The sequence below is a fragment of the Triturus cristatus genome, chromosome 8 (genome assembly GCF_964204655.1).
Source record: "Triturus cristatus chromosome 8, aTriCri1.1, whole genome shotgun sequence".
NCBI classification, from domain to species: Eukaryota; Metazoa; Chordata; class Amphibia; order Caudata; family Salamandridae; genus Triturus; species Triturus cristatus.
In genome coordinates, this window is record NC_140591.1 from 364055178 (window position 1) to 364082045 (window position 26868).

Here is a 26868-nt window from a genome sequence, read left to right on the forward strand (position 1 = left end):
GGTGACATATTTGCTGGTGTAGACATCTCTGCACATAAATGAATTTGGACTTGGAGAGTGGATCAACCCATGGAGCTTTTCTTTTCAGTCAAAATTGCTGGTCACACAGTAATCTTTGCAGCGCCTGTCTTAAACCTGTAAGATATTAGAATAGATTTACTCTCACATTTGTCCTTATTGCCAATTTCTTTGCAGCAGGTTTAAAAAAAAAACCCAACATATGTATATATTGACTGTCCGGTGTTGCCTTGCAAGCTCTGCTGCTTGTGACTCCCCCCCCTTTCGTCTGCCTCCCTTTGACCCCCAATTTATGTTTTCCCATAGTAAATGTGTTCCAATTCCAGCATTGCTTCCACCCTTCTTAGTTTGCTAAACCTAATATCATTATAATGGGTAGTAATCATAGTCCATTTTTACACTGCTTAGAAGTGGCAGAATTGCTACTTACAAATCAAGTTAATACATAAATAGTGACCTGAAATTAAACAGAGTGATGCTTGTACGCTACGCACATAAGACAATATGGCGCCCAAATAGCTGCAATGACGCAAAAGCTGCTGAGTCTTCAAATCTTTGTTATATCAAATACAGACTGAACTTGAAATAGATCTTAACAAAAGTTTTGTTTGTAATATACATAAGTATTTAGTAATTTACTAGCACTCTATTTACTATTACAAAGGGATGGAAGGATGAAACTGCCTTACAGGGATTCAAACTTGTGACTTTCAGATTACTGCATGTGTATTAGGCGAACACTAACACGCTGAGCTGCCTTGCCGGCGTGTGATGGTTTTCCTTCTAAGGCAAATGTTCAGAACTGATTGGTCTATGTGTGACTCTCTGAGGGGCTCTGTCCATTGCAGTTTGTCTCATGTAGACCCTAATCTCAGTAAGTGCTGGATCTTGCTTTATCACCATTATATATTTTTTTGTGAGCCTGTCATTCCTCATAGAGCCATTACTTGTATTGTTGAAGCAGCTCTGATGCCATTGATCTGCTACCTGGAAGTGTGTCAGCATGAGCGGCATGGAGCGCATGCCGTACACAGGCGATGATGGATTCAAGGAGGACACCTTGTCATTTGGTAATTTCCTCTCTGATTGTAAGAGCTTTTTTGCTCTCGACTGCTTTTCTGGGCTGACAGTCTCACACAAAGAGAGTGGGTGCAGTTACTAGCACTCCAGCTCCCATCAGATCCGCGCCTGTTAACGCCGGCGGTGCGTCGACAGCTCAGACAAGACCCCCATGGCTCCTCTCTCCGTTGTTAGGTAGGTCAGTGGGAGCTTTAGCATTGAAATCATAATAACTAGGATCTGTTTCCACAGTGAATATCCATTTCATTGTGAAATGTGTCTACCAATTTCATGCCTATTCTGAGCAGCAAATCAGAAAGGATGAAAGGCCTCATACAGAGAAGAGGTGTATCTGTGTGTCTGGTAGAACATTCTGAGTTTCAGAGAAGGCATAAACAGTGAATCAGGGGAGCGTACACATCATTCAGGGATCTTTCTAAATGTCTGCTTATTCCAATCAAATAAGATAATGTCACGTTGTTTTGATCAACTATACGTGCATTGGGAGGCTAGTTCTTAGGCAGACATTTGAGGGTTGCCGGGAAATCTGGTCCCTCACCCCCGCTTCTAGGAGCGACCACGAAGAGGGGAAGCTAATGTCCCAGATCGCACGCACAGAACAAAGAAACCACAAGGAGAGAGCAATATTTCCAGTCTAAATGCTATCTGCTATTTTTTAATAACATTTTGCCTCTTTTTGTACTAGAGCGCCTTGAAGTTGCTCTAAGGTGACATGAGCTCTATGAAAAATAGCAGTAAGAAAATAAATCAGCCTGAACAAACCAAACAGGATGTTAGTAGACACCGACTCCTCGGGCCTATTCACAAACTGCATTTTGTAGTTCATTTAGTAGTATTACAATAGTAATGCTAACATATTGCAAAATGCTTCAATCTTTTACTGTGCTCTTCAGCTCAACGGTGCAGTCTCCAAACGCATAAGTATATTTTTTAGTAGTAAATGTGGGAGGGACAGGTATGAGTGGGTAGAATGGAGAACAATTACTACTACAGTGGAGCGTTTACAGGAGTAAGGCAGGGTTAATGGAGGGCTGGATAGGGGTTTAGGAAGGGTCTTGCACCCACCCCCAAAAGAGTAAGCCCATTCATATTTAAAAACTGCACTTCAAAAATTACTATAGCTAAAAAGGACCAAAAACAGTCAAAAATGTACTCCAATTCAGAGCTGTAGTGTGTCCAGACCACACGTGGCCAACCACTGGCTATTGCAACATCCTCCTGAAGAAAATGGAGGTAGGGATTTCAACCCCCAAAGGAAATAATGTTAAGTTAAATTACATTTGTTTAAATAGTTAAAAATATAAATAAATTCACAATTTTATTTTTTATCTAAAAATGAAACTTTTTTATATTTTATTTTAATGTTAATTAACAAGTTTTGAATTTAAAAATCAATGTCACATTTAGTTATTATTAAAATAAAATTAAATTACTTGTCATTCTATTCACCACTTCTATGAATTATTATTATATAATAAAAATATTTTATCACTATAGTCTGGAATAGTTTTTCTTAATTTAAATTTCTGAAAATCTTTATTTAATAAATTCATAGTTATTTAAATTTCAAATTACATTAAGTTAATAGTGCTCCAACGTTTTCAAATTTTGTGCCACATTTAAAATAAATATAAAAAACGTATTTACTTTAATATTCAACATACACATATTTTTGCTATTTTCGCAGCTTTAATGCACTTTTTAAATTTTCCCAATACTTCACATTAGGAAGATCTCAGAGGCTTGATCTTGGTGCCTCTGAATAGCATAAGGTGAAACGCTTGTTATTAGGAATTTGGTCAATGGGAGACTGAATATTCTGAAGAAGCATCACCCTTGGTTGCAAGGGTTCTCGGCTCTCTGTAAAGCTTTGTTTTTTTTTTTTAAAACCGTTGCTGTCCGCCACCTCTTTGGTAGACTCTTGCTTGCTGAAGCAAGGTACAAACATTATGACTAACCAAATAAATTAAAATATGTATTTCTCGGGGACGTAGTTTTCTTTAATATTCGTTGTATCTTGTTAAAAATATTTGAATGATAGGAATACCAAAGCAAAATCAAAAGCTTCTATGGAATCTGTAGTCTCTAGAAACACATTACTACTTAGCTTATAAATTCCCAAATTTAAGAAAAATATGATTCTGATGTGCTTCTTGTCATGAAGTGCCCCTAGGGTTTAGAAATTCTCTCAACTGATATCCATCTATCAGGATCTCTGAACAAATTAAAAAGAGGTTTAAAAAGACACATACTGTTCAAACACCAATGATGCTTGGAGGACATGTGAAAACAATAACATACTTTCCATATTCTGCATAGCATTATAGGTTTAATGTTACTATTATATGTATATAATGAGGTTCACATAAACTCCTTGCATGGTCTTTATTATAGTGCAAAGAAGACTTTGCATTCTTTTGTCTGTTATTCTTGACACTTCTTTATAGAATTTGTTGGTTCCTGGTGTATGTTGTGTTGCCTATTTGACCGTGTATGCAAAGTGCTTTGCTATCCCAGGCGTGCTAAAAGAATACTCTTAAAACATTCAAAAAGATATGTAAATATGAATGTTGTCAAATCTCTAAGCTCCTTTTTAGGTCGAGTACTTTTACAGCACATCTATCTAACAGACCTGTTGCTAAAAATATACACATAGTTGAGTACATCCCTTTCAACATAGGTTTTCTTTGCTCACTCTTTCAGCCATTGGCTTGAGACTTTGTCAGTAACGTTTGCCTCAGCCCAGTGGTGTATTCATTCCTCTCCTAATGGTGATGGCTCCTGGGGTGTATCCTTCTGCCTCAAGTGCTTGCATTGAAGTGTGAGAGGGACTGCTTTGCAGCCATTGCCCTTTCTGCTGCTGCAACTCCCTTCTGTGTCTCCCATTAATATACTAACACTGTTCGCATTAGCACATTAAACAGACCTATTGGCTTTGCTTCTGCTTGTGCTAGTCTGTGGAGATAGCGTGTGAGGATCACACATCCTTACTTCAAACAAGATATAATATGCACGAGCAAGGATGGAAGATACAAGCCATCAGAGACAAGTTGTAATTGTTGTAGAAGGCATCCTTGGGGAACTAGCCTGCATACATCAAGAGAGGTTCGTGTTTCCCTCTGAGAAAGCTCTCTTTGTGTAGTAGAGAGATGTCTTATAATAAAGAGCTTCTTTTCATGCACTAGATGTAATTCATTTGGCTGGCTCGATTCTATTGTACTGCTTTACAGTATCAGATCTAATTCACCATTTTGTTTTGTTTTTTACAGATCTTAACAGAACAAGTCTGTACGCAGGTTGTCCACAAACCTCATCCTGAGCCAGATTCTACAGTAAAAATCCAAAATCCAAGTAAGAAGGGTTTTGACTTCCCAATATAACTGCACCACGTGTAGGATAACTAAGTGAAGTGCTGTTGATCTTTTGGCCATTTTGTTTTGTTTTTATTTGGCACCAAATGTGATTTTTACTTTGATATTGTTGTTTCTTTTCTTTTTTTTTTTACTTCTACAAGTGATCTTGAAGGTGGTTGCAACGCTATTGAAAAACTCCACTCCTAGTGCGGAACTCATGGAAGTCAGACGCCTGTTTCTCTCCGATATGATTAAACTTTTCAGCAATAGCCGGGAGAACCGAAGGTAGGAGGCAGCAAATGCTCCAGAATACACTTCTGATTGAAGGAAGTGCTGCACGATTACATGGAGTGATAAATGTACCAAACTGTGGTTCTATAAAATGTAAGTCATTGACCATGAAACAATTAAAAGTTGAGGCTTAGTTTAAAGCTCCCTAAGGCCCTACTATAAATAGGCAGTAACAAGCCAGTAATCTAGTTATTTAGAAGGGTTCAAAGTCAGGGGGTGTCTCAATATAAAAGAACAAATATGGGACTGTTGCATATTCTCTTTCTTTCTTTAGAGTATTGTAGCTTTGGAAACCTTTGTTTCATGATCGGCAAAATGAAAAGCAAAACAATCAAGTGCTGGGCAGATGAAAGCTGACTATGAATAGCAAATATGTTAAAGACCTCACCATTAATAGAACCTTGATTAATCTTTCACTTCAAAATATTTTGTGAATGTCAATTTGAAGACAGATTTAGGATTTGGAAATTTCATAGGCTGTCTATGAATTCTGGCATCTGTAGATTAGCCCTTCCATCTAGAATTTCCAAGTTAACATATGACTCATTTCTGGAGATGAGCACAAATCAGGTAGTGGAAGCAGCACCAAAGCCTTGAGGCTTGGATAATGTATGTGCTGCACTAACACTCCACTACATTTACCTTTTGGTAAACTATTGTCTGGGCTGTAGCATATAGCATCTAGATGTCTTAAAGTTGGTCTTTTTAACAGTGCATTGTTATTATGTGTTCTCAATTATTTCTCTGTGTTGTTAATTTAGCCACCAATTTACAGGTATAAGCCACATATGTAGTGTACCTTTGAACACCCCAGAAGTAGGCAATTCTTGAAATCCAGCTAAAGACAAGACAGCACTTCAATTCTCATTGAGCAGACTTGAAGATTTTTCGCTAGAATGTGTTCTGCATCTAGTATAGACGTAGCTGAAAAAACACCTGGATCCTGGCATGGTCATGAATTTACGATGCAGTGTGACTGTTAAGAAATCACACATTACACCCTCTCTTCTGGGCATTTCTATGGACATAGTTTTTGTATAAATTGCAGTTTATTGCAGTCAAAATCTTTAAACCAGAAATGGGGCTTTGATAATGAAAGTGGAATTTGTATGAATGAATCATTTTAAATTTGTATTTTTTTCAATTTTCTGATCCTGTTAAACATTTGATAGAATCCCGGACTTCCCTAAATGCTAAACTTCACCTTTACCTCTAACCTATCATTCTTCATTTCCAGTATAGAAGGCAAAACAAACCTTTATAAAAGTATATTTCATGTGCTGGCATTGGAACTGTAAACATTAGTCATTGATTATAAGATTTTGCTAAATTATTATTATAAAAGATCTCTTGATTATTCCTTCCCTAAATTTATGTGCGAGTACTTTGTTACTAAACACATATGCTCGTTATTAGGTAAAAAGGGGTTGAAGTCAGAGACATTTTACATGAACAAAGTGGGCAATTGCACCAGGGTTCACTTTCCAAGGGGCCCTTGGAATGAGAACATTAGTGCTATTATTTTACGGTTACATTAGGAGTTAGCTGTGATGTGAGATTTATTTGTGATTAGGAATATCCAGTATTTAAAGCTACAACTTCAAGGGCTATGTGCATATTTGATATTCTAATATTATGTACTATTCCCCTAAACATTCACCTAGTTGCACTTACTGTCTTTTTTACAATGGAAACAAAAGTCTGGTTAGACACAGAATGACACACAAAATGTTGTTAGTTCAAGACAAAAACTAAACCTAAATGCAACAGCTTGAATGCTTGCCCAAGTTTTGTTTTGATACTAATTGGATGGCAGGCACTGGGCAACTTAAGCTTTGGGTTTTTTGCTTGCCCCTAGTTATGAAAGTTTATATTAGAATGTAATATTATTTGACATCGGGACGCCATGAATAAGCTTAAAATGCATAATAGTCCTGCCCAGGACCCAAAAAAACCAAGATGGCATTGGTTGAAATGTCATACATGTTTTTTTCTTTTGAAGTTTTCAATTAGAACTCTTCAAAAGATTAACACTGTCAAATGGCCACAAACAACTGAAATACTTTGCCTACACATGGCAAATTGACCACATTGCAAAAGGTTAGACAAAATCTTGTGTGTCTAAAAAAAAGGTATTCGGAACTTACAGCACTCTGTTGTCCAAGATACGTTACAGTTGCCCCCAAGAATGCACACAAGCACATTTCCCTCCCCTTCACATCTCTATTTTTCTTCTGTTTTTATTGTTCTACTCTCCCCCTCTTTCTCTGGCCATTCTTTCTCCTCTGTATTCTCTTCCTATTGACCTCCTGTAAGTCATCTGGCCATGTGCATTCTCTGAAAGCTGTGCAATGGGCAGAAGAAATGGAGTTGGAATTCGGTTAGGAAGTCAATAGATGCACAACTTCATCACAATTTCAAGGCAATGAGCATCATTGGTTTTTTTGAGAGACAAAGAACTGACAGGAATAAGAGTGATTTTAGGCCCCTACTTTCCTTCTGCCCTATAAAGGAGGGGCACTTGACGGTAAGTTGCAAGTAATATTTTCCTTAACCAGGCAATGTTATCAGGCTTGCAAGTTAAATTAAACCTATAAGCAAAGTGTTTTGCTTTGAAAGAAGGGCTCAACCTTCATATCCTACCTTGGATCTGCCTCATAAATAGAGAATATTGTAGGATCAGGACATAAGCCTAATCCTTAAAATGATACCAAATTTTCCTGAAGAAGTGGGTAAGGTGTTAAGGCTCTCACAAACATTGAGCCCATTCGCCCTCCTTAAAATGTCTTCCTGTACTATGAGCCATAGTACATCTTCCATGCCGACACTAACATACCTCCCTGGGACATCTTTTAGCTTCTCCCGTCCTTCCTTATTGCTCCCAACAGGCCTCTCACTGAGATTCCCATGACCCTCCTCACTTCTTTCAGGTAGGCCAACCCACAACATTCCACTTTAGTTCTTACACCTAGTAAAATCATAAGATAACCTCAAAGATCCCTGTCTGAAAAAAGCAATCTGATGAAAAGATCAATGAGCCCCCCTACCCACCCCCCCCACACACACACAAACAATGGGAAACAATGATTCCCACTGCTGGCCAAAGATAGTTTGGCAGTGTCACCTATTCTTTAGCCCATACAAATAAATTTGTTTTCCGCATAAATATCCATATTATGTGGCACATTTAAGGTTTTTTTTGTGTCGCTTTTGCTGTAGAAATCAGGGCCGGACTGGGAACCCAAAGCAGTCCTGGCAATTTTGACGGACAAGTCCCCCCCCAGCTGCTTTTGTTACTGGGGGCCGATATAGCAGCACAGCTGCAAAACTTACCCCCAGTAACAAAAACAGCCCCCACCACTGCAAAATCAGCCCCCACCCTTCCAGCCTCCCAGGAACATGCCCGATGCCCATTACAGCCAGTCCAGCCCTGGTAGTCATACACAGTAAACATGCCTCCAATGCTTTTACTCTTGTTCCTTATTCTTAAGGAAAATGTTGATGTTTTGTGATACATTGATGGCCTTGCACTGACCCAATCTATGACACAGCTATCAGATAAAAAACATGGTGACTAGAGACGCAATGAGACTGCACTATTGCGACTTGCGCCACAGCTTCTCATGCATTACTAGGGAAGAACCTATGTAGTCCAAGGCAAATGTTCACCCTCATCACACCAAATCAGGTTCACCACTGATTCTTTCGGATGTCTCAGTTGCCCACAATGTGCTGAACGACAGTATTCTAGTAGCCCTGCTCATGAGCTATGCAGAAGTGAAAGGATGAACGTCCATCAGGTTTTCATCATTTTTTAGACTGAGATCAGAGGATTAAGTTAGCAAAGATTTTCTAAGCTTTGTATTTGGTAACTTGCACAGGTTAAGTCCTTGATCCACCGGTCTCCGGGTTTATTAAACATGAATGTGATTCTGGTTCTGCGCCTTACTTGGATTCCCAACATAGTCTATCAGTCTATGTGGATGACATACATTTTCATTTGGGATTTGTAGCAACCTTACTGGATTACTCGTTGAGACTGAGCTGTCAGTTGACCATAGTTGTCTCCATTTGAGTAGTGGAAAACTATAAGGCCCAATCCACTGAGTTTTTCCTAAGAGTAATTGTCACTTACTCTTGTAGTACTTCTGAGATCAATTAGTGGGAAATGAGTGCTCTTGGTTTACTCTTTGAATTCAGGTATATGCCAGGAGTGCTACAATAGGAAGTCACAGCAAAATCTTTGTGAATTGGACCTGCTATCTTGTGTGTGCTAGAAATGAACCATGTTTAACTAACAGCTGGCAAGGAGTTCACTACCTAAAGTTTTTGTCCAAAAAATATTTGAAACCTGGAGGTTGATGGCACACAGATGAGCGCAGATGTAGACTTTGTTAATAAAACCATTATGTTCCACCTTACCTGTCTCGAAAACATTAAGGTTGAACCCTTTCCTCTACAAGCTAGTCTAGTTAGTGTGCCCTACTTAATAATTCCTAAAACACTCTGTGCCAAACGAGGGAAAATACAGATTGCTGGGGTGCGCATTAATACAGGGTTTAGAAGAAGACTTCATATTTCACATCCCAGCTGTTCACTGCCTTGGCTTCCAATGTATTTTTGTGGTGATGCTCAGAATCTGGTAATTCATTTGGAATCCTGAAGGTCTGTATGGGATTAGAATGTGCATATTTCAGATACAGAGTCTAGTGAGTGACTGGAGCTGCATGGAGGGAATAAACTCAGGTTCCTGCATCCAACCTGTTTTTGCGTAATTCCTACTTCACAATAGTCTCAGTTTTTAAAAGCTTCAAAGTTTAGTTCCTTGTTACCTACACAATAGACTAACTCTTTGTCTGGCATTCGGGATTTAATTTTCTCAAGAGAGAAACCTAATGTCTTGGATTTCAAGCTCTTTGATCTAAACCTCTCTGCAGACTTTGGTCAGAAGATTACTGGGCAGGAGGACCGAGGCTTCCTGTGTAACGTTTTGGTTAAATTGTATGGCACACCTGTTCTATTCCCCTCAAGGGTTTCACTGTCAGATGAATCGGGGAGAGGATGTGGCGGTACGACCAGAGCTGCCGACTGTAGAACTTTTTCATTTGATTTGCCCCAGCCCTCAAGGGTAGATTGGGTTTCCCATTATATTCAATTGACTGTAGAACTGGGGCACCAGGTTCGAGTCTCAGCGTTGGCTCAGCTTCCTGTGGTTCTAGGCAAATCTCTTAATCTCCCCGTGCCTAAAAATTTACAGTAACTTTGTGTCATGTAACTGGTGCTCACGTAAAGCACTCCAATGCTTTCGGGAAACTGCTGAAAAAACAAACCAAAAAATGATGGAATACTGTATATGTGCTCTCCTTCCTGTCTTCTTACATTTATGAATAGATGGCTGAACCTATTGACTTTGTCAATTTTTTCTTGTTATATGGCTTTGTAAGCCATTACTTCTTACAGAAGTATCTGACTGGAATGTACTAGAATGTCTCTTCCTCAAATGTTGCTTGGTGGAAGGCTTGACAGGGTAATGTGTATAGCATTTCACAGAAAGGACAGCATTTATTTTTGTCTGTAAAACTACCAGAGGCACATAGAGAGACCAAATCTTGGCTAACAATTGTTTCTGAAGATGGAGTTCACTGAACTGTTTTCTGACTGACTTGACTAACAAAGGTTTTCTGAAGTTAGTGATTTTAGAAAGAATCATTTGTACCTACAAATGTATGGGGTATTGATTTCACGGAAGAAAATTCATTGCTCTTAAAAAACCTAGTCTTATTCTGGCGATTTGTTAAAAATAGTAAACTTGGGTATCATTGTCTCTCAAGAAATACTGACACACGATGTCTTCACGAATGGTTATTGCATTAGTGTCTGTTTGTTGTGTTTTTGAGTTGAAATGATGACAGCATGGAGCTGATCACGAGTAGTGTATCTGGGGATGAGATATTCACCACACCCAGTAAAAACGGGCACCGCGAGGTGACGTATTTACTGGGTATAGTAATTGCCTCCAGCTTTGAGATTTCTCTTGGAAAATAGAGCATCGTGTGCAAAATTTGTGTAAGTATTTACTGGCATTTTCCCACAGTTAATTTCAGCAGATTTGATCTGCCAAAATTTGTGAGACCAAAATTACGTTTAGAAAGTACAGTAATGGCAGCGTGACTCTGAGTTTTGATATGTGCAGTAACAGGAATTACCACGTAATCTGAAATGTAATGATCCCTTTGTAATGAGGGCCAATGTCTTTTTTGTTTGCACAGAAATGTTGCCGATGTGGTACGGGGACTACTGGCGGCGGTGAGTAGACCGGGTGCGGGTTCGGGCCGCCTCCTCGCTATCCCCTACCGGGGCACTACACACGCTCCCACCCCGTCCCTTAGGCCCCGTGGAGACAGGGCCTGCGGGCAAGCCCAGAAGGCAACCACTCGGTCGCTGAGGGGAGCGGAGCCGGGTGAGAGGAGTGGGGCGGCCTGTTTCCCCCTGCGCCCGTATTGCTCCCGACGTGTCCCCACTGCCACGCGGTCCTCCATAGTGCACCCTACTGCCATTTACAACTCCATTCCTGGCCTCCTCCCACATCAAGAAACCTCCGCAGTGCGATCGCCTGCCATCCCGCCGAGGTGCACACCACCTTCCAGGTTGCTGCCGATGCCTGCTTTTCACCGGCGGTGCCCCGCACCTACCACAGTACTGGCTCCCGTCCGTCCCTGAGGAGTGCCTAGAATACCCCGCTTTCAGCTGTCGGAGGCTCCCTCCTGCGCCGCCCTGGGGCGATCAGAACAGCGCATTGAACTACGGGGCCCATGCATCCACACATGGCACAGACCCTGGCTGGTCCCTGGCACATCAGAGCGGAAGCTCTGTTGTCCACCTGCGCCTTACCCTGTGCCCGGCCTCGAGTAATATATTTGAAGTCTGGACCGGCGCTCCTGCCTTTCGGGGTGTCGGCAACCCCACATACCTGGAACCATCAGAAGTGATCCAGTACCTGCCACATGGTGCGAAGGGACCCTTGCTCTCCACGTTCCTGATCCTTGATTTGGCCCTGCTCACCTCCCTCTTCACGTAAACGGCCCACTCCTCTACGGCCTAGCTTCCGTTGCTGGGCTGCGGCATGGGCCGCAAGGATCCCAACCAGAAGACCCTACCCTTTGAGAAGCTAGTGGAGAGAGTTGCCGACAACAGCTCCAACATGGCAGATGGCGGACAGGGTCCGGACCGCACTGAAGATCCTTCTGCCCCATCAACCTCCTTGCTTCAAGAGATGAGAGCGGGCTTTCGTACCCTAGATGTGCGGTTTGACACCCTTGCTAGGAACCTGGCGACTTTGGGGGACAAATTCCATGTGCATGATAGACGCCTGGACGTTGCCGAGGCGTGTATCTCAATACATATATGCGTATATAGAAGATGGCACAGTGCAGTCCATTAAACAACTGGAACGGGTGGAGCGTATCCTCAAGGAGGTGGCTATTAAAAACAAGGACCTTGAAGCGCGCAGCCTGCGCAACAACATACGCATCCTTGGAATACCGGAGACCACAGCAACGGGCCACCTTGACCTCTTTGTTGAGACTCTCCTCTCTGACCTGTTTGGTAAGGAGTCCTTTACCCCCGGATTTGTCGTGGAACGCGCCCATTGTTGCCTGGGGCCCCGGCCCAACCCAGGCTGTCCCCTATGACCTATCATTGTGCGCATCATGAACTTTAGGGATCGAGAACCTGCATTGCACCTCGCTAGGGAACGAGGGGACAATACATGGCAGGGCTCAAAGCTTGCTTTCTTTCCAGACTTTACCATCATGGTGCAAGAGGCCCGTCGCAAATACAATGGGGTTAAGGCCACCCTCAGGAACTTGGGTTTGAAATACGGCATGTTATACCCCGCCAGATTAAGAGTCGACGTTGAGGGCCGGGCCCGCATCTTCGAGAACCCCACCGATATACAGGACTTTTGTCATGCTTATAAACAAAACAACAAACAGGCGTCGCCGGGCAGGAGTAGACTCTCTCCCCCACATAGCAGCTCCGAAGCCAGCATGGAACATTTCTCTAGTTCTGGAACCGGATAACTCTGCTGACTGGTTCTTCTATGTCTTTGCAGAATTCTAAAGGGATGTTAATACTCATCATTTTTTATATGTTTCAAATAGCTGATTGGCTGTCGTGGCGTTGCCACCCCTAATGGTGTATACCTTGGGTTTGCTTTTGGTCCAACGGAAGTACAGTTTCAGGGCTTTTTCTTCCGTTGTAAAGTTGCTAGGTACTATACGTTATACTATCTATTGGGGTTTTGCCTCACTTTTTTTGTAGTGAGGTTGGGTGGGGGGTAGGGGGATTCACTGCCATGACATTCCAATTGTTGTTTACTCTTTGATTTGTTCACTGTCACAGCCCGAATGTAATGGTTGGTGCCTGCATCTCTCATATGTACCGCATCTACAAGATGACTTAGCTAGGAAATGTTGATGGCCCCTCCAGCTTATCCTTGATGTCCTGGGGTCGCAACGATAACCGTAAGAGACGGCAAGTTATTCACTATCTGCACCAACACAATGTAGACATTGCTTTTCTGCAAGAAACGCAGTTCCCTAAATCCTACTTGGTCCGATTTGCATCAGGATGGGGAGCTCACAGGTATTTTACTAATTTTAGCAATTAAGCCAGGGGCACGGCCTTCCTTATTCATAAGAGGGTTCCATTTAGTTGTCACTCAGTTGTCAAGGATAGCGAAGGTAGATACGCAATTGTGGCGGGGGCACTAATGGGCCATAGTGTTGCGTTGGTATGTGTGTACGCCCAAACACTGATTCCCCAAACTTTTTTCATGCTCTACATGCCCAGCTTTCAAAATTGAATCCCATTTCCCTGCTGGTGGGTAGGGACTTTAATCCACTCCTTAACCCCGAATTGGATAGTACTGCCAAATCCCAGGGCACTAAGCCCTGTGCTCGCCGTTCTCTCCTGGACCTGTGCGACCAATTCTCTCTAATTGATGTTGAGCGCAAACGCAATCCTTCCCACACCGACTTCACACACTATGCAGGCCAATACAACACTTGGACTAGAATTGACTATTGGCTTCTCTCCCCTGGGGTCTCCGGTTGGTACCATTCTATTGTGACACCCCCGAGAACATACTCCGACCACGCCCCGGTTAAGCTCCTCCTTCGGGTTCCACATCCTGGTGGGTATGAGAGGCAGTGGCGCTTTCCTAGTCGCTCCCTCTGTGACGATTTATTCAACACTGAGCTGCATGAGGCCATTGAAGATTACTTTACCATTGACACAGGCTCAGTTGACACTTGGGCAGTTTTATGGGATGGATTCAAGGCATACATCAGGGGAGATTGCATCGCTAAACATTCAGGCGTACTTAAAGCTCTCAGCACTACACTAGCGCGGTTAGAGCATGGTCTCACAGACTTAGACAATGCAACGCGATGATCCCCCGGCCCTGACGCGACGGGTAAACGATTGACGCTATGGCGAGGGAAGACGTCCGGGTCGAGTGCTGGCTCAGATGCTTAGACCTCCATATAGTAAAGCCTACGTCACTGAGCTATGCTCTTCCACCGATCTGCTACTTAACGGCACTGCTGAAGAATTCCTTGCCTATTTCGCATCTTTATATCCCTCTAAAGTAGGGCAAGACCCCACGGCGCAGGAAGCCTATCTCTCCGAGATCACACTGGTATACCTCGAGAAAGGAATGCAGGATTTCTTGGCCGAACCGATCTCTGAGGCTGATGTACTTGGAGCCATTGATTCCCTTTGCTGCTCCTCCGCTCCTGGGCTGGACGGCTTTACTGGGGAATTTTACAAAGCCTATAAAGACTTGTTAGCGCCACATATAATCGAAGTGTACGCGGAAGCCCTCGAAAAACAGATCCTGCCCCCTACGCTTCGTGAAGCAGTTATCATACTTATACCCAAGCCTGGCAAGGACCCAACATTGTGCGGGTCCTACAGACCCTTATCCCATCTTAATTTGGATTATAAAATACTTGCCAAAATAGTCGCCAACCGCTTATCCCAATTGATGGAATACATGATTTTGCCGGCTCAATCCGGCTTCGTCCGCCATCAGTCGACTTCCTTGAATCTCAGAACGCTATTCTCGGTCCTTCATAGAATAAGCCCCGAGGTTCCCGTCGCGGCAAATCTTTTGGACACTGAAAAGGCCTTTGATACCCTGGAATGGCCTTTCTTCATTTCGGTCATGCGCCGCATGGGTATGCCGGTGGGACTCTTAGCTACCACGGTGCTGCTGTACAGTTGCCCCATGGCAAGACTCTGCCTGAATGGCACGCTTTCCCGGCCCTTCCCCTTATCCCGCGGCACGTGACAGGGGTGCCCCTTGTCGCCTTTATTATTCATTCTCGCCATGGACCCCCTGATCTACCACTTCCAGGCGAGGCATCTGCAGAGAGGCCTGCAGTTCAACACTGGGATCCTATTAGTTTCGCTCTACGCAGACGACACCATACTGTATGTTCGGGAACCCCAGGTGAATCTAGAGCCGCTCATTAGAGAGATTCTCAGGTTCGGGCATCACTCTGGTCTGGGCATTAACTAGGGGAAGTCAGTTATTTTTCCCTTAACTTCCAGTACGACCCACTGGGAATGTGAGTTCCCTCTTGAGTGGTGCTCAGACTCTGTTAAATACCTAGTCATTCACGTCCACTGAGACACTGAACAGATAATTAGTCTCAACTATGGACAGGCAGTTGGGACACTTGAGACCCAGGTGGAACGTTGGCTTGGGCTGCCTTTATCCATCGCCGGCAGAGTCGCTATTATCAAGATGGTAGTCCTACCCAAATTTTTATATCTTTTTAACAACATCCCTATTCCCCTCCCTAGCAGTTTCTTTTCTAAGATATGAACACTCCTTATACGGTTGGTCTGGAGGGGCTAGCAGGCACGCGTTCGCTGGCAGGTTCTGACACTTCGCTATGAGAGGGGAGGCTATGGAGTGCCAAATTTCCATCTATACTACCTCGTGGCGCCATGCAGCTACACCTTCGCCTGGTACCATCCTGACGCCAGGATCCCTTTCCTCCGCCCGGAAGCAGATTTTGTTCTCCCTGACCGGCTGTCCACTGTCTTACCGAAGGGGATACCCAGGCACCCTAACGATATACAGACGGTCTCCACTACCAGTTGGGCATGGAGCAAACTTACACAACTCACTGGTGTCCAGACTCTGTATTCCTCTGCGCTTCCTCTACCCAATGCCCGCTGGCTTCCCATAACAGGTGAGAGACTGGTACAGCGCTCTCTATCCAAATTTGACGTCACAAAACTGGGAGACCTGTTTCCCGATGGACATATCTTTTCTATTGCGGAAGGCGACCGCTTATGCGACGCTACGTTCATTGACAGCTTTGTGTTAGGACGGATCCGCTTGACTCTCTGAGCCACGATTCCAGGGTTTCCCATTGAACCAGATTCGTTCACTCCTCTTTCACTCATCATTGAGATCAAGAATGGGGTACTTTTCGCCGAAACGCGCGTAGAAGATAATTATATGGCCACTGACATGTTTTTATTTTGTTCAATTATTGTAATTTGAAGAATATTACTATATTGAATGTTTATATTGTGCATAAATGTATTGTTGAATTGTTTTTAAACAAAACTTTCTCTGATTCCGTGAGAATTACATTAACAATAAAAATTATTGTGGAATTTTTAAGTATTGTTTTGGCTACCCTATTTGGATACGCTTTAGATACGATTATACTAGATACATTAATTGCCTAGGAAGTTATTATTGCATTGTGTACACCTTGTATCTACACTCTACCAGGCTTGCTCCGGGATGCTACCAGTTTGCGACAACAAGGTCAGAAGGGACTGGGAGGAGGATTTGGGCCGCCCCATCACTGACGAACAATGGGCTAAATGCTGTGCAGTCACAAGAGATGTTTCGCTAAACAGCAGGCATAAATTACTACATTTTAAGTTCCTCCGTAGACTATACATCACACCGGCCAAAGTACACAGACTCGACCCGACTGGGCCTCACACCTGCCGCAAATGGGATGCCACACATGCAGATTTCACACACCTAACCTGGACCTGCCCTGTTATACAACCATATTGGGAAAAAGTACACAAAACGGTAGGCGATATGACTACACTGTTTCCCACACCAGAGGTGGCACTTTTAGGATATGTGGTGAACTTCCCCAAAAAAGTTAGGAAATTCGTAGTCCTCAGTCTGTTATTAGCCAAGCGAGAAATAGCGATCCACTGGGGTCACAAGACAGCTCCCACTTTGCAGAATTGGTTGAATATCCTAGCATATTGTAATATCAACAGTGAGGTGTATTCCAGTACCCTACCTAGCTCCTTCCGTCCCAAGGACATTTGGGGTCCATACAGGGCATATATGGAGTCTATTCGCCATAACTCTGACTCACTGCTGGAACAGGGCATCACCCCCACAGGGGTCGAATTGGATGATTCATACTCCTCTAAAATCTGATGCCTCGAACGATTCCTGGTCTAGTGGTGCTTGATTCCCTATCTCTATATGGTCTCTTCTGTGATTATTGGGTTTCAATGGGTACGTGACCCCGATGCAGAGCGGCACAGGATATCGGTTGGAGGGAGACCGTGGAGACTGTGCTTTCTATTCAAAGCTATCACCCTAGCTGTTAATCTTTTGATTGATGATGCAGGCCGAGCCAGACTTTGTATTGTTACTGTATGATACGCTGCACTTTCTATGATTGATCCGTCAAAACTGTGAACGACTATGGTTATATTGCTATGATGTGTTCAAAAAGGTAAATAAAGTTTTTAAAAAACATACTCCATCATTACACATTCAATTATTCATCTCATACATGCATTGTGTAAGAAATCAATCATCTTTCGTATTTTTTTTATGCAGTTGGCTTTTTAAATATTTTTGTCAGAAGATGAGAGAAAGCCATTAGCACCACTACCTTTACTACAATCTTAACTACCACTTAATTCCCATCACTATACCTTTACTGCCATCGTCACGACCACCACAATTACCAACATCCACATTAGAAACACCACCATTTCCATTATGACCCCCACTGTTATCACCACCGCACCATTTGTGCATACCTGTGTTGTCATGCTGCAACACATGAAAGCCAGGCCTATTGGCTTTGCCAGAGCTTGTTTCAATATTTTGTGGTCCTCGAAAGGAGAGATTTACCTGCAATACATACAGTGGTGTAGGGAATCAGCTTAAGAAGGGATGGCCCTTGGCCCAAAGCCACCCACTTCGGTGTTAATTCTTTATTTATGGGCCTATCTGGTATTCTGACAAAACATTCATAAATAACATGAAAGAGGGATCTGTGGCATGGGTTTACATGTACAATGAAAGAAACAGAAAAATAGAAATATTGACCATAGTTAAAAGCCTAGACAAAGGGAGAAATAAAAAAGTGAGCATGAGTGACAAAGGTAAGAGAGCAAAAGTAAGAATGAGAGAAAAAAGTTGGGCAAATAGGAAGGGACAAGAAAGAACAGGAGTAGAGAGAAAGGGTGAGAAGAAGGAAAGGAACATTAAAGGAAAGCAGGACAAAAAGGAGGAAGTTTGGACCTAAGGAGGAAATAATGAACAAATGGAAGGCTGAAAGGATGGAAGACTGAGAGGATCAAGAGGTGAAAGGGTGAGTGGCTGGAAGAAAGGCAGAATTAAGAGATGGAGAAAAGTGAAAGGATGAATGGATGAGGGCAGATAGATGGATACATTAACATATTGGTAAAAGGATGATATACGTGCAAGGCCGTCGTTTCATAAATTACACAGTGAACAGGAAGCGGCACACCAATTCAAGTACTTTCAAAGTCTAATCGTGCTCAAAACCGATGCATTTCGGCTTCACAGAAGCCTTTCTGTGCACTTATTTTGGACAGAGGCCGTGGACTGTTACGAGCACCAGCAATGCCAGGCCGTTTGTCATCTTGACCGCTGCCATTGCTTTCTGTGTATACACACACACAAATATATATGTATATATATGATGTATGGGGTGGAAGAAAAGTGAAGGGATGAGAAGATTAATAGATGGTAGGGTAATAGTATGGCTGGGTGAGGATAAAACGTGAAAGCAACTCTTCTAAGGAGGGTCTGGATTGCTTGCTTTGCATTTTTGGTGTGATTAGAGATAGGTTTCAAGTGGGGGGTCATTAATTTTCTGGATACACGTGGAAAGGGACATACAAGAAGAAGTTGGAACAAGCCTTAATGCACAACCCAGAATTTTCAATACAGTCAAATTTCAGATTACTAAAATTAAAACTTTGCATATGATTTAGTTTGAGTCTTCAGATGAAGATTACCAGAGCAACAAGCAATGTGTGTTTGGTTTGTAGGGCTGTCAACGGGAGGGTACGTTTATGGATGCACTGTGAATTTGCTCAGCTATTTGAAATTACTGGACAGACACCCAGGGAGAAATAAGTTTGGTGCTGAAAAAACAAAAATAGAGGCACCCACAAGACTACTCCAGATAAAGGAAAAACAGGACTTAACTAGATATCTGAAGTTGTCTTTCAACCATGGTGTTAGAAATGGGGGTCTCTAATTGGCAGAAGTAGGTACCTTTGTCCAAATAGGGACCCTTGCTTCTAGTCAGGGAAAGAGGGATACACACTTTAGATAACCCATGCTCACCCCATTGGTAGCTTGGAACGAGCAGACAGGCTTATCCCAATGGCAATGTGTAAAGTATTTGTACCAACACACACAGTAACACAGTGAAAACACCACAAAAGGACACCACATCAGTTTAGAAAAATAAAATATCTTCATCCAAACTAAACAAGACCAAAAAGAAAAAAATCCAACATACACAGTTAAAAGTATGACTTTCAGAAGGTTTCAAGAACTTGTACCATAGAACACTATGGATGCGTGGCTTTTACACAAAGTACCTGTAGTTGCATAAAAATTCAGAAGGCCAAACAGCTGCAGAGTCAGAAAAAAAGAGATGCGTCAACTCCTGAGACCTTGGGGAGGCGATGCGACAGTCCCGCTGCATGCAGAGGAAGGGTTGCATCAAATCCGGTCTGTATCGGGAGTGATGCGTCGATTCTTCGTGACTGTTCCGGTCCACAGGTGATGCATCGGGAAAACTTGCCACACAGTTACGATGCGTGAAAATCTGGGATGCGGCGGCGTTGGTTTTCTTCAGGGTTGGTTTTCTTCAGCCGCGATCCCTTGCTGCGTCGATTCTTGCAGCGGTGACAGTCTTGCGCCGTGGAGATGCGTCGGAAAAATAGCCACAAGAAGAGCGGTGCGTCGATTTCTGCAGTTCTTCTGTCTTCCAGCTCTCAAACAGCAACAACAACCTCCAGAGACCCTAACCTCACACAGGCACGTTCTGGCAGGTCAGAACTCACAGCAGCAGAGTTCAAGGGAGCTGGGGGTGAAGTCTGTGTGTCCCTGAGACATTAGAACAGGAGGCCAGCACACAAAGGCCCTTGGAGATCTCCTTCAAGCAGGGGACACAGCACATAAATGTAAATTGATACTTGTATAGCGCACTACTCACCCGCACTTGCACTTTGCCACTGATCAGCAGTGGCAAAGTGCCTAAGCATCTAAGCAAGCAAAAACGAAATCCAGCACAGCATCAAAAATACCAGAGGTAGAGGCAAAACGGCAGGGGAAATCACGCCAAAGATGCCAGGTCTAACACACAACATTATAGTCACAAAGAGGCTGTTGGTACAAAAGTAGGCATACTCAAAACCACCAATGGTCAGAGAAAGGGAGAGAAATTTTGACTGGTGCCAGGGCCAGACTGGGAATGCAAACAGGCCCTAGCAATTGAGTCGGACCGGCCACAGGAGGGGGTGCGCGTGGAAAAACACTGCAGCTGCTTTTGTTACAGTGAGCCGATATTGCAGCTATGCTGCAAAACCTGCCCCAGGTAACAAAAATGACCCCCAGGGGTCCAAAATCGGCCCCCATCCTGGTGGCCCACCGAGGAAACGTCCAGTGCCCGCTACAGCCCTGACTGGTGCCTAGCAGAAGAGAAAATGGTATACAAAGGAGGTGGCTGCCTACAAATATGAAAAGATATGTGAGGAATTGATAATACACCATGGGCTCACATAGAAGGGTAGGACAATGTAATGGACCCTATCGATGGTGTGATATCAATTAGGTCACACGAAAGGGAACACAGATGGGGTTCAAAGATAATCTTAAAATTCTTTCACAAGTTTGAGGATGACATACTGGCCTAAGTGCCTACACCAATTTCTTTTGGAGTAAATGTGTTCACCAAATATGGTGGAATATATCTACAACAAAGGTGATATGATAAGTCTACCAAAGATTGATTTATGGGTATGTTTATGTAAAATTCTAAATTCATAATATTTTGTATAATATTTTTTTTTACAAAAAAGACATATTTGATCTTGAAAAAAATAGGCTTACAATAATATGTTTGCCTTTCATGAATCAATTATGCATCAAAATCCTTGATTTATTTCTCAGGGCATTCCAAACCTTTCACCCTTCTTCTGAAGTTCCATAGATTTGTTTATCTATACATAAACATAAAGTGATCCAGTATATAGCCATTCATCCACACATTCAATAATCTACTCGAAGATCATGCCATATCTAGTTCATAGAAATAACCTCTCACTTTGTAGCGACTGTATTCTCAAATCTAAACCATCATTAGTTGTTTCTCCTTCCCATCCACCTATTCTATTTCGTACCCACTCTTTTCAATCCTCCTCGTCATAACTTTCAAGTAATTTTTTTCTGTCTGGTGTAGTTTTCTGTGTCTCTTGTAGTTTGACAAATAATTCAAAATACTAAATAATTCAATTAAATGATGCTTACATCAGAATTGCCACTCAACATACACTTTATTTTCTCTTGAAAGGAAGCACTTTAGTTCCTATTGTCATAAAGACCTCTCAGGGTTGAGCACAGTGAGTGAATCATCTTCATTCTTTGTATTTATGACTATCTACCTGATCAAAAGGCAAAACCAATATTTTTTTTTTGTTCGTAGGTGTCTACTCCAGTGCTCGGTTTGGCAAGACTGGATGTTTTCCCTTGGCTACATCAACCCTAAAAACTCAGAAGAGCAGAAGATCACTGAGATGGTCTACAACATCTTCCGGATCCTCCTGTACCACGCCATCAAGTATGAGTGGGGCGGCTGGCGGGTCTGGGTGGACACGCTCTCGATCGCCCATTCCAAGGTAGCTATGGGTGTCTGCATGGATCCCACGAGATAGAGTGTAAGATTGAATGCATGGGTGCGTGGGAGGTGTTCTATATATACTGTCCCTTGTCACAATAGAGCCCAGTGTCTATCTGGCCTCCTTCAATGTCATGTGTTAAATGTTGTGTTTCATTGCCAAACTCTGCTGAAAAGCTTTATTTCTGCACACATTCCTGCATGTATTTCCCACGTGCTTTGCTATTTCCTCCAGATAAAGTTTGCCTGCTTTACCAGGCGGAACAAGTTAAATAAAACCTGAAGTTGCAGTCACTCTGTACCTCCTCTAATCCTAACTAATTTGGCAGGTTATCCGAGCTAGGATTACAGCCACCGTTTGAATCATGGTCCCCTCATGACTTTTACTGAGGATGGCATGTACTAGCTGCTGAGTCAACCGGATGTTCATTTAGGAGTTGAATTCAAAATCCGAATGCACTGGTTTTGCGGATAATACGAAAAAATTGCCTGGAAGGAAGCACCCATAGATAGTACCGTTGCAAAAAAAAAACATTGTTGCCTAAAGTGTAGTTTTTTTCTTTATGTAGCCAGTTCTTCTTTATCCTCTGTCTGAGGAATCGCACTAAGCGGGAAGGCAACCGTGTCAAGTTTCTCTTGTTGTGCCCGCAAGAAAACTATCTGTGCAAATACAAGTCCCTTTTCTGCCAGATTCCTACGCTGCTTGCTACGTACATTACGTGCGCTCTGTTCAGGAAAGCACGCGTCCTTCAAAATATGGCAACTATATTTTAAGTTATTCCACTGCGGAGGAACGAGAATATTTTTGGCAAAATGTAATGTTGTCAATGCTAAAATGATTTAAATTTAGCATTACTTGATTGCACTTAACAGACGATAGTCCTAATCGTTTAGCGCCATCTTGTGTAAGGAAAAGCAAGCGACCGTGTGTTACACGCCTTGTAAACCTCAGCATTGTGTAACAGAATTGTCAGGAACCAAGAAATGGGTAGAGGCGATGCTTATCTAGATTCTAATGGTACGTCAATCACATTATAAGAGGTTTTTGTTTTTTCAATCTCCTATTAGCGCCAGGGTACCCGTAGGGTGATAGTGCGCTCTGCAAGTGTTGATAACAATAACATTTAAGCACGATTTATGCATTTGTACTACTGTGCAAATAAATGCAATCCTCCTTCCTAAACAGTTAGATAAGTGTATTACCTGGTGCGAAATGCACGGAATTACCCCCTAAACAGTCCTCCTAGTTGTGATGTGAAAGGCATCCCTCCCTACCGTCTTCGACCACCCCATTAGCTAATGTCCTCCTGCCAGGGCTGTAAGTGGTGCGGGTCCTGCCAGTGCTCTGCACCCGTAGCAGAGGGGAGAGGCTGTGGCGTTAGGGCCAGAGCTGCTGAATTTGGAATTGGAGAAGCAGGGGCCAGTTTCGGCGTGCCCTACATTCTGGGCAAATCCCCTTAATCTCCCCATGCCTAAAAATGTGACCTAGAGCAATGTGACTGGTTTTTATGTAAAGCGTGTCAATATCTTGAAGTTCTTGTATGTAAAACGGCATAGGATACACCTAAATGAAAAAAAAAAACTAAATGAAACTGGTCCCTACCAGGCCATGTATTCACATTTTTAAATTTAAACCAAGCACTGTATTTTCTTTTCATGACAATGTTTAGAGGAAACCTTAAGCTAAAATAAGTCGGTGAATAGGCGCCTGAGAGATTTCACTTGTTTTAATTCATGTTGCATAGCAAATGTGCCCTCTGTTCCCCAGAAGCCTCCCCTTTTGCCAGATCTGTTTCTTCAGTTTTGTATTTCGTGCAATATGTGGATTTTGTACAGCACATAATCCAACTGAGTCGCCTCTGGGTTTCTGGGTAAATTCAAGGCGTGTGGGTGTTGGTGACTAAGCACGTTTAAGAGCTCTGGAGTTGAGGCTGAAAGCAGTGGTTAGTTTCTGATATTGCCTGTCACTGTGTCATGAAGGTATACTCAGTACCATGGGCGTCCGCGGGGGGGGGGGGGGGGGGGAGGGGAAGAGGGGCACGTGCCCCCCCCCCCTGGAACGCCCCTCCTTGCCCCTCCCCCTGTTCCCTGCCAGAGGCTTCAACTCCCTGATGGGGTGCCTCGCACTCCTCCTCGCAGCCCCTCCCGCCTATTGTCATTCTGTCTGTGGCTGATTATCACAAACAGAATGACAATGGCCAGTTTGAGCTGCGCGCCACACACGAGTGGTTAGGTCTGGACACCAAGACCTCCTTTTACCACTATGTAGCCTGAGAGCAAGAGGTCCTATGAGTGAAGTTCTGGGGGGAGTCGATGCATTATCCTCCCAAGTCAAAAATTGAGGTTGCAGCATAGCCCGGATTTCAGATCCCACTAAAACGTACACAGACTAGTGTCAATAACATATCTATCTGCCAATATGTACCCTATCATGTCTGGCAGGACGTCCTGACCCTGTGTTTCACTGCCTCATATCCCCCTGTACTCCACTCCCTGCGCTCACTGCCTTATATCCCTCTGTACCCCACACCTCGCGCTCGCTGCCACAACATATCCCTCTGTACCCCACACCTCGTGCTCACTGCCACAACATATCCCTCTGTACCCTGCACCTCACGCTCACTGCCACATATCCCTCTGTATCCCTCTCCTCACACTCAGTGCTTGATCGCTCACTTTACCCTGCCATTCATCTTCTACGTGTTCTCTCCCCTTCCACTCGTTCTACCTCTGTTTATCCCCTTACTTCTTTTAGTACCTTACTCCTTTCTCAATACCTCTACTTCTTTTCCTCTTCAGTAACATCTCTCTGACACATCTCTGCACTTCCTTTATATCAACGCACCCCTCTACCTCACCTGTCTACCTCAGTCTTTATTATTCCCTCTTCCTTAGCTGTCTCTACCTGTCTCTGACACACCTCTCCCTCTCTCTACCTGGCCCTCTCACGTTGTACGACTGCGTTATTCTCCCCTCTCCAGCTTTGATTTACCTGTCTCTGCTCCTGAATCTTTTTCTTCTACACCTCACTTATTTGTCTACCCTTCACCCCTCGCTACCCTTCTGTTTGCCTCACTACGGTCTTTACCCAACCCACCTTTCAGTGCCTCTTCCCATTTCGCCTCCCTCCCTCACAGCGCTCTCCTAGCATGCATCTGTTTCTCCCCTCACCACCATGCCTACCTCTACCCCTCCTTACCTTTCTAACCATCCTAACTTTCTACCTTCCTGTTATTCCTGGTAGTGAACCTTTCATTTCACCCCTCCGGTTGTATTACCTACGCATTCAAATTGAGTAGGTCATTGCTGTGCTCCCAACCCGACATCCAGACCCAGTCCCCTAGCCTCTCAACATGCCCAGATATAACAACAAGCATTGGCATAGCCAATAGGTCTCGCCTTTGGGACCTGCTGCAGAACTAAATACTGATAAGATCCCAAAGGCGAGACCTATTGGCTATGCCAATGCTTGTTTTTCTCACCTTGGCCTGAGCATTACCTGATCCTGATTGTCTGCCATTTTAGCCATACCCCTATTGATTGACATTAGCCACGCCCCTTCATGTGCCAGGTTAGCCCCCCCCCCCCCCCTGGAAAAGTTTCTGCGGACGCCCATGCTCAGTACATGATCATTCAATCCTTGCCTTCTCTGCTGAGCGTACACAGTGATGGTCACATACGCGCAAACTGGAACTATGATTTGGGGTGGGGGGGTATACATCTGTGGAAATATGGACAGTGCCAAAGGAAATACAGTGTGAGTGAAAAAAGGGGCGGTGGTGAGCAGGAGATAAAAGGAAGTGCATGCAAAAGGAACGAATGAAAAGAGGAAAGGAGAGAAAGACGCTAAAGAGTGACGTGGTTGGGGAACTTCAGAAGGATGTGTCTGGGCAGGCACAGTGAATCATTTGTAGCCTGTGTGAGCAGCCTCCTTCCCTAGGAATGCTACAGCAGTAGGTGGGCATGCACTTACTACTTATGATTTTTTGTTCCCATGAGCCAGATATAGCAGGGGTCGGCTCCCACCAGTGGGTTCCTGGCTTAGCTCTTTGCTAGGTTCACCTTTTAGCGGTTGACCATGTCTTCTGTTTGAACCCAACAGCACTCATCCTTCTAGACCTCTGCGTAGCATATGACACATCACACACATCTTCCTCAATGAGCGCCTCCACAAGACCAGTGCTTCCAACTGATCTGGGGAATCCCACAAGGCTTCTCCCTGTGCCCCACACTGGTCAATATCTACAAGTCCCTTTTTGCCAGCATCATCCATTCCCATGGATTCTGTATCGTCTCCTACTCAAAACGCCACACAGCTAGTCATCTCTCTCTCTTTAAGAAGATACATCCAGCACCCAAACCATCTTCATCAGATGCATGTGTCCAGTAGTAGACTGGATAAAAAGGAACACCTTAAATTCAACACCGATAAAAGAGAGGTGTTCTTTTTTGGCAAAGATAAAACTGTCCCTTCCACCTGCTTCCACACCCTCAATCTACTTGGAAAAATATCTTCCAATGGATCACTCTGGGTACCAGCAGAACGTTCAGGCAAGCCCTATCACAAGCAAGCTCGACGACAGGACCTCCCTCTACATTAATATCATAACGCAACTCACCAAAAGGGTCCAAGTTGTATAGAACGTAGCCACAAGACTTACACTCCAACTCCCACACCTGCATAAATATCATAATACCTTAAAGGCCTCCACTGGCTTCCAATCCACAAATGCCCATTTTAAAACTGCTCACTCACACCTACAAAGCACTGCACAAAGAAAACTCAGCATAACTCAGCAGCCACATTCTTTGCCACACCCTGGCAAGAAACCTCATTTGAGCCAGCCTGCTCCTCACCCACGTCAAATGCTTCTGCCGGC

The 26868-nt window shown here is 43.6% G+C and overlaps 1 protein-coding gene across 6 annotated transcripts in view; it reads left to right on the forward strand.

The window, feature by feature from the left end:
* Positions 1-26868, forward strand: part of NBEA (neurobeachin) — a 1788010-nt gene that overhangs the window by 649864 nt on the left and 1111278 nt on the right. For all 6 annotated transcript variants that reach the window (XM_085621699.1, XM_085621702.1, XM_085621701.1 and 3 more), the window contains exons 19-21: positions 4368-4449; positions 4613-4736; positions 21797-21989. In XM_085621699.1, coding sequence (XP_085477825.1) covers positions 4368-4449; positions 4613-4736; positions 21797-21989 — 399 coding nt within the window. The remainder of the gene's footprint in view (positions 1-4367; positions 4450-4612; positions 4737-21796; positions 21990-26868) is intronic.